The sequence below is a fragment of the Meriones unguiculatus genome, chromosome 19 (genome assembly GCF_030254825.1).
Source record: "Meriones unguiculatus strain TT.TT164.6M chromosome 19, Bangor_MerUng_6.1, whole genome shotgun sequence".
NCBI lineage: Eukaryota > Metazoa > Chordata > Mammalia > Rodentia > Muridae > Meriones > Meriones unguiculatus.
In genome coordinates this window covers 44127985-44137108 of record NC_083366.1, presented here as the reverse complement: position 1 = coordinate 44137108, position 9124 = coordinate 44127985, and the positions used below count along the sequence as shown (strand labels likewise).

Here is a 9124-nt window from a genome sequence, read left to right as displayed (position 1 = left end):
CTCATTTGTCTTTCTAAGTGAGGATTGATCATCTTACCTCGTGTCTGCTTTCTTGTTTATCTTCTTTAGGTGTATAGACTTCATTATGTTTACCATATCTTGTAGGTCTATATAGGCAAGTATATACCATGTTTGTCTTTCTCCTTCTGGGATACCTCACTCAGAATGATCTTTTCTAGATCCCACCATTGCCTCCTCCCCTTTTATCTGATCCTAGCTTGTCAGGTCTCATCAAAGATGGCTGCAACATCTTCCTCTGTAGCCTGGCAAGGCTGCAAGCCCTCTCCCCCAAGAGGGAGGTGATCAAAAAGCCTGCCACTGAAGTACAGAGACAGCCCCTGTACCCCTTATTAAGTAACCCACTTGAAACTGAGTAGCCTATGGGCTTCCCCTGAACAGGAGTAGGAATTCCTCTCCATGCATGGTCTTGGTTGGAGTATCGGTCTCTGCATCACCTCTTTCCCTGGGCCCAGGTATTTTGGCTCTGTTGTTCTCCTTGTGGAGTTCCTGACAATTATAGGTCTTTCTATCTCTCTCATCTTCCATAAGGATTCCTGCACTCTGGCCAAATTTGGCTGTGAGTCTCAGTATCTGCTTTGATACCCTGGTGGGTAGAGTCTTTCAGAGGTCTTCTGTGGAAGGCCCATGTAATATTTTCTTTAAACATGAATGTTCCCTAGCTGTCTGCAGTTTTGTGTGTGTGTGTGTGTGTGTGTGTGTGTGTGTGTGTGTGTTGGGGGGCTAAGGTCCCTGGGATTCATCACATCTATTATTGTTGCTTTTGTTTAGCTCATGCTTGGACTGCCACGCTGGTGAGACTGTCTGTGTGTTAAGTTGTGGCATTCCAAGTGCAATCTCAAAGCAAACTCTCCCATCTTCTGGCTTTAAAAAGAGTTCTACCTCTCTTCCACAATGACCCTCAATCATCAGTGCCAAAGACGTGTTGTAAACGTATTTTTTGACACTGGAATCCACAAGTCTGCAATTTGTTGTGGTAGTCTGTAACAGTAATTCAATATCTTATAAGACTGAAGAACTGCAAAATCTACAAAAACACATGGAGGTTGAATGATCCAGAATGTTATTGGAAAAAAAAAAAAAAAAAAAAACAGAGAGGAAATACAAAATTTTCCTAGAATAAAAATCAAAATTAAAAAAAAAAATCAAAATCAAAGCAATGCTTATCATAACCTTTAGGGTATACATGAAGTAGAATAACAGTTGTTATTATAGATAATATAGTAAAAATATAGATAATAAAAGATATTAACAATTATAACAATCTGTTTTTTACAAATTTATATTAATAATCACAATATTGTGTGCGAAGACTTATACTTCATCCTGAACAGAATGAAAGACAACTGGTTGCTTCAGTTTCATGTCAGACAGTCAAAGGGATTTTTCATCTTCAAGCTGCTATGGATTTAATTAAACACCACATGAAGAGTGCATCTAGTTAACATGATCATAGAGCAAAGAAGGACTTGTTAGATACAGAGAAAGGAAAACATTCACAACGTAGCCATGATCACCCCACAAAAAAGCAAATTCATCAGCATGTTCTAAAGAGATCTTGACTCACTGTTATCTGCATCCTAAAACAAATTTTAATTTTTAAAAATTAATTCTTTGGAAACTTGATTCATAAATTGAGTCTATCTTTATCATATCTTTCCACCTTCCTTCCAACTCCTTTTTTTTTTTTTTTCAATGCAGTTTATTCAGGAACCTTGAACAATCATCTGACCCTGGGGAAAGCCAGCCCACAGCTTAAATAGCCTCTGGGTATCCAACCCCAGCGTGCCACGTGGGCAATGCAGATAGGTCCACATACATGGAAGCAAGCCAGATCCTCAGCCTTAGCCAAATGTGGAGTTGTTCGTGACAGAGAGCACTCACCATCGGGAAGGTGGAAGGCGGAAACCAGCTCCATCTTTAAGGCGCGGCATTCCGCAGCTCTCTACAGTTCCCGCTTTTTGTTTTAGACGCATCAGGCAAGAGTAGAGGTCTGATCTCTGATATTAGAAATATATTGGGACTTTGTACTGAAGTTCATTTAGGTGTCTTCCAACTCCTTTTGAGGCTGTGGACTCATATAGCAATTGTGTTGGTTTGACTGTGCTTTTACTGTGAACATTTTTTCCTCAGGACAGTCTGGACATCATGAAGCATTATTAAATTTTGATTTCTTGTTAGGATACATGTATTACTTAATTTGAGTTTCACACTTTGATAGAATAACTTGACTTCCATTACTTTTCTGTGAAGTAATTGTGAGTACATTGAAGTGAATTGTAAGTTTATTTGCAAGCTTGACATTTTTTGTGATTGATTTTCTATGATAAATTTGATAGGGGAAAGCTAACTTTAATGACTGGCATTATATTCAATGAAAAAAGATAGGCTTTTTAGACTTTGCTATTTCTCAAGAAAATGGTTTTTATTATGTAAAGTGAGATACATTATGCCCACACATATATTCAAAGGTATTAAATTAGAAGAAACTTCTCAGCAATGGGCTGTCAAGGACCACTTCCAAAGCAGACTGGGAAGATATGTACTTAGCAATCTTCCTCGGTTATTCGACACTTCAGATCTCTGAGATGATACATAGTGTAGACTATATTATGTTTTAGGCAATTAGAAAGGTTGTACATTGCCAAAAATTTATAATATTTGTCATTTGATTTTAAGTGTGAAAGATGAGGCCAGCTGGGGAAGTTTTCCTTCATCTTTGCTGTAGGATAGACCTGTAAATCAAAATGAGAGCAAGTTACTGATTGAGTATATTGTTAGAGTTCTTCTCTCCTTGTTTCTTACATGTTCAATCAGAGTAACACATTCAGAAATGTATTGCTTCCATCAAAGTTACAGGTATTCATTTATCCAGGCCAGGAGACTCTCAAGCAGTTAGTCTTTTAGTAAGTATGATCAAGACTCATCTGCATTTGATCTAACAGGTAATAGATTGCAGAGGAACTATGCACTTTCAGAAGCAGAGAAGAAATAGAAAATTTCTATTCGACTCTGTGGCAATGGAAAAGCCAGTGTCAGTTTTTCACTCAGGAGACAATTACAGGTCTTTCGTGTTTCACAGAAGCTGAAATGCACCACTATTCTTTTACACATTTCAAATAAATCCATTTTCTATGAAGTTTATGTATGGTAATCTCGTATGTGATGAGGACCAGATGGTGATTCAATAAGAAAAGCCAAGGGATGACTGTGATAGAAGGAGCTGAGCTCTTTCCACTCTGTCCAGAAAAGGTGTCTTCTAAATCCCTAAGAGTAACGGCTGTGTTTTATTCTGATTCCCGGGGTGCTTGGTGACAAGAAGCATCTCTGAGAGGGTTGGAGCTGCCAGCTACTTCTTAGAGCAGCATTTCTCAACTATTCCAATGTTGTGAACCTTTAATACAGTTCCTCATGCTATGGTCAACCCCCAACCATTAAATTGCTTTTGTTGCCACTTCATAACTATAATTTGCACTGTAATTAATCATAATGGAAACCTCTTATATGCAGGATCTGATAGTCAACTCCTGTGAAAGGGTCATTGACCCTCAAAGAAGTCCTGACCCACAGGTTGAGAACTACTGTCTCACAAGAAGATTGTTCATAAGATCAGATTTCTATGTTTCACTCTGGGAAATGAGGTATTTCAGAATCTTTTTTTGTTTATTTAATTTTCAGAACTCATCTGTTTTATGAACCAGAATATCTAATGGGAAATTTCATACCTTGTTGAGTATCCATTTAAGGTCTTCCAGGATTTCTCTGTTGTTCGTTTCAATCTCATAGGCTTTTGAAAGGATAGTTTCAGGAACCCCTTCCATGGCACTCAGTTCAACCACCAAATGATATAGAGGGCTGATCCAGGCACCCACAAAATTGATCATAATTTTCAAATATCTTTTGGTCTGAGCAAACACAATAGAACCATTTTATTAAAAGTTTCTGTAAGGCAGGTTATTGCATGTAACGTACAAGTGAAGAAGCTGAACTATGTATGCACCAAAAAATCCTATTCGTTGCCTCTGATACTTTGTGAAAAACCCATGCAGGAGACTCACTTTCAAATTTGTGATTTCTTCTATCGTATCTGGAGGGCTGGTGATATTAGAATGGCAGTAAGCTCTGGCTGAGAAAACAACCTGATCCCTTCTATGCAGACGGTCCTCCTTCAGACAAACACAAAAATTCAGTTAGACTTCAGCAATTGTTTAAATGACTACCAGACCGGAATAATTTTTTTTTCCATTTTCTTGAAGGTAGGTATTTTTAATTGTTATTTCTTTTTTATTTTTTTAATGTTAGTAACGGTTTATTAACTTTGTATCCTAGCTGTAGCCTACTTCCTCATTCCCTCCCAATCCCACCCTCTCTCTCTCATCTCCTCCCTCTATCTGACCCTAGCTTATCTCATTTCTTTAGGACTGGCTGCAATGTCTTACTCTGTGGCTAGCAGGGCTGCTCCTCTCTTGGAGGTGGGGGGGGGGTCAAATATGGTAGGTATTTTTTAAATTATTGTTATTTACAATTATTTATTTTGTATCCCAGTTGTAGCCCCCTCCCTCATCTCCTATTGGTCTAACTCTCCCTCCCTCTTTTTCCCCTATCCCTCTCACCTAGTCCACTTATAGGGGATATTCCCCTCCCCTACTATCTGACCCTAGCCTATCAAGTTCTCTAAAGACTGCCTGGATCTCCTTCCTCTGTGGGCTGTCTAAGTAGCCCCACCAGGGAGAACTGTTCAAGGAACAGTCAATGGAGTTCATGTCAGAAACTTTTCCCCTTACTAGACAACCCACATGGAGACTGAGTTGTCTATGGGCTACATCTGGGCAGAGGTCTATGTCCTCTCTATGCCTGGTCTTTGGTTGATGCATCAGTCTATTTGGTCCCCCCGAGACCAACTTCTTTGGCTTTGTTGCTCTATTTGTGAGGCTCCTGTCCCCTCCAGGTCCTACTTTTCCCCCATCCTTCCATAAGACTCCCCACACTGTCCAATGTTTGGTTGTAAGTCTCTGTATCTTTACCATCACCTGAAGGGTGGAGATTTTATAGGAGATCTGTGGTAGGCTATCTAAATTATAACAATAAGTACTTCATAAAAGCTGGTATTAAGAAGTTAAGAAAGTGCCCATCACCTCATTCTGTGTCTCATGTACCTGCAACTTAATTTGATTTTTCACTCACTTTTGAACTCCTTCCCCTCTTATTCTGCTGTCTTCTCACTTTTCCTAAAAGTTAGTTTTTGGAAGGCAACACTGAAAGGACTAAATTTTTCAAGAACTAAATGTTTTCATTAACATCTTTCTCTGGTATTTCACACGAAGCCAAAGAACATATTTATCATTTTTTTTATTTTCTGTAAATAAATTCTGACATTTATTACCAAAACATAAAATTAAATGTTTATTAATTTAACACTGCATATAGATAGCTGTGTAAGGCAATGATATAATAGTTTTAGAATTTTTTTTTGCGTTGTGACAATATTACTCATGAAAAAAATAGACTGATTTTAGTAAACTTTAGACAACTAAACTATAAAACGTTATTAAGTTTATGTATTGTATTAGTCATTGTATGATTAATGAAATTTTAAATTTGCCTAAATATGTAATCTAAAATATATTAACTATTTCTAATAATCAACCAGTTTTGGAAAGGTTAGTAGATTACTATGAAGGGTAGAAAGTTGAAAAACTGTCAGTTAAGAAGTAAAAAAAAAAAAAAAAAAACTCTGTAATGCTTCCTCATCTAAGTTGCCATCACTGACATGAGGCTGCCTTTGGGAAACAGCTGGAAAGAAATGAGGTACTTACAATAGTAGAAAATTCACTGGCAGAGAATTCATTGTGGAACTGAGTCACGTTAGGGGAAAAAATAACATTGTCAATGAAAAAACAACAACATGCAGACATTTTTATTGCAATTAAGACATATTCTCCTGATATCCATCATATTGAATGTTCGCCTATTTTTTTCCTTTGTATATTCTGACCTTGAGAAATGATGTGTAGTAATCAGCAAGAAAGGAACAGATATTGGACAAATTCTAGCACTGAAAATCTTTAAGCTGCACTTCCCAGCATCCAAGGACTTAGTGAAGGTTTCGATTTCCTCTGTACTGTTTCTTTCTTCTCTCTCTCTCTCTCTCTCTCTCTCTCTCTCTCTCTCTGTGTGTGTGTGTGTGTGTGTGTGTGTGTGCATGTGTCTTTCTTTTCTATTCACATGATTTGGTTTACCTTTGTTCCAAATCTATAGCTCACTGCATCACTGTAATACACACCTTCTACAGTGTATATCTGCAATTTACTAGTTGAACATAGCCAATGGATACTTATGACCCTAAATGCAAGCATGGGAAATGAGAGTTCTTCTCCTGGGCAAATTTCAGAGGATTTTACTTTTTCTTTTTTTTTTTAAGAAAAAATAGAAAAATCATTAGTTTATCTGAAATTTCAAGAAACTGTCCAATTGACCTTGTCCATGATTTAGTACATTGCGTATCCTTTAACTAGTAAGGTATATTTTCTGATATTTGGATCATGGTGCTTAAGATCTCAGGATCTAGAGCAATTCAAACATTAGCATGAAGATTGAGGTACTTACAAATTCTTCATGTAATTGAAGAACAAGACTATAGATGGTTTTAGCTCGATTCATGGCACCGTTAAATGTTTCTTCAAGGGGATTCCAACACCCTCCCTCTTCAGTATAACATGCAGGAATTGATTCAGCTTTCTCCCACAGCAGTAGGTTTGACATCACCAGCAGCAAAAGTGTCCCTGCTATATAGAAACAGGAGCCACTTAGGAATGATGCATTAATCTGAGGTTTTCAGGGCTCAATTGATTCAGTAAAGTTTTATCTGGCCAAAGTTTGTTTTGCTGCATGACTTGGTATTGAATATCTGGCATGGCAGAAAAAATTACTCAGAGTACTTTGGTAAGCAATTGTATTATTGTGTATAATTTAAGGACTGTTTAGTATCTTTAGAGACTGATCTCATTTACTAGTTTACTAGTAAACTCTTGAAAAAAAATTTAATTTTTAAACTTTGTTTCTTAAATCAGCATTCTGAACACTGACTGAATAAAGATAGTGCAGTTTATCTATTTGCTTCCTCAACACAGTTTGATAATAAGCACAAGAAGATAACAGAGTATAAAGAGAATGCTGTCTTAACATATGTCAGTTTGGAATTGCTAACATGACAAAGCTTCAACGAGTACTATTTCATCAAAAAAATTCAGATTATTTTCTTTAAAGTTTATCTTCATTATAATTCTGTGAGCAGATTAGGTTATCACCATCGTACTCTGATAATATTCATGAAGATGAAGAAGAAGGCTTACATGATCCAATAATTTCCCTAATGGCTTGATATTGGCTGATGTAGACATGAGAACACCAAACATCAGTACTTTATCCTTCCCTGGTCATAGAGAGACCACTACACATCTTTCTGTCAGAGAACAAAGTCACCGTTCTGATGCTCAGTTTTGTCAAAGGTCATTGCCATTACTTGGCAAGAATAAATTTGTCTCTATGATATTATAGCAGAAGCTTAGAATCCCAATTTGATCTATTTATTCTCTTTAAACGTTCACTTTTAAAAGTTTTGACAATGATCAGGGTTAGCTGCAACTTCAAATTGCTACTTATTTAGCACCACAACAGAAGTACATGTAAGGCTGAGAGAACATCTTAGAGCAAGGGGAAAATGAATATAAGCGACAGAGGTCCAGAAGGTTTATTTGATAATTCAATGCAAGTAGCCAGGTCAAAAGTCATAGACATATGTGCAACACCAAATGGATTAAACAAGTTGCATATATGTTTATATTTATCTATAAATATAACTAACAGTTATAATTAAAGAAAATGCTCCTACTTTTGAGCAAGACCATGGGAAAGGGTTTTTGAAGCATTGGATGAGTGATATAATACTTATGAATGAAATTCTCAAATAATATTAAAAACATAAAAAGATCTTATATAATTTCAAAAATAATTTTGTTTTTTTTCTAGCAAATATTTCCTATATAATATTGGGCTTTGTCAGCGTCCCCTTGATCTTTTTTGTGTGATATTCTTTGATTTGTGCTAAACTGGAAAACAATAAAAGACACAATCTGCCACCTTTTTATAGTTCAGTTTTCAGAACTTAAAGATTCTTCAGATCTATTACAATAAGGACACTCGTATATACAATATTAACAACCAAAATTATGTTTCTTCTGGCTTGAGGTAAGATGAGTTGGACCCACTGACTTTATGTACTCAATAATTTCCAGTTTCTAAAAATCAAAAACATTGTTCTTTTGAGCTGCATTATTTGTTCTGGAAGGTATGCTGTGCATTTGGAGATGTTTAATGATTCCCATAATCTCTACTCATTGGATATCAGTAACATTTTCCTTCTCCTTCTCCCACTTCGGTAGACTCAGACTATCTTTGAACATTGCAACATTGTGAAACTAGCAATCTGTCTCTTGTGCTCTTGTATGGTTGCTTTGAAAAAACAATTTTAAAAGATATTAGAAAGTCTATGCTAAGTTCTTCTTCTGGTGAACTATGAGCTATCTCTCCAAGCCAGATTGCACATCAAAGATTCCTAAGAAACAATTCCATTAAAAACAAATGAACAAATAAATAAACAAACAAACAAAAAATAACCCCAAATTTTAGAGAACCACTGAACTGAATACTTTTACTCAGAGAGGCATAGGGGAGAATTTACTTACAGAAATGAATTTGACTCAATGGCCGCTCCATCACTAAGGAGTTCCCAAGATGAGTACCGACTCTGGAGAGCTGCTTCACTGGAGTCATGCTTTCAGTTAGTTTCCTCCTCCTTATATTCTTGCAGATAGCCCCAAGGGCATTCACAGCCATGTAACAGCAAGAAGTCACATGCAGAATTCCTCATTCGTGAGCCAACTCTGTCTATCTTCAAGGAATGTTAACAGTTTTATTTTATTTGCAAATACTTATTTGTGTCTGGATTAATTCTTTCTGCTTGTTACTACATGCTGACTATTCTCCAAATTATTTTTTGATATCTCTGAAGCCATCTCAGATGCCTGATGACAGATGGTCATGTCAG

General features: G+C 36.6%; 1 protein-coding gene across 1 annotated transcript; it reads right to left on the bottom strand.

Moving 5' to 3' along the window:
• Positions 1–2564: 2564 nt before the first annotated feature.
• Positions 2565–8829, bottom strand: LOC110541837 (prolactin-8A9-like). Its single transcript, XM_021628539.2, has 6 exons — positions 8763–8829; positions 6625–6803; positions 5835–5873; positions 4077–4184; positions 3744–3923; positions 2565–2753 (listed from the first exon to the last, which is right to left on the bottom strand). The coding sequence occupies exons 1-6, from the start codon at positions 8791–8793 to the stop codon at positions 2565–2567; spliced, it is 726 nt and encodes a 241-aa protein (XP_021484214.1). The 5' UTR covers positions 8794–8829.
• Between the last annotated feature and the right edge of the window lie 295 nt (positions 8830–9124).

Coding starts and splice junctions, on each gene's coding strand:
- LOC110541837 (XM_021628539.2), bottom strand. CDS start 8,793: ATGGAGCGGCCATTGAGTCAAATTCATTTCT. Junction 5,874..6,624: donor TTCAATTACATGAAGAATTT/GTAAGTACCTCA, acceptor AACGTGACTCAG/TTCCACAATGAATTCTCTGC. Junction 2,754..3,743: donor TTAAATGGATACTCAACAAG/GTATGAAATTTC, acceptor TTTGATTTACAG/GTCTATCCTACAGCAAAGAT.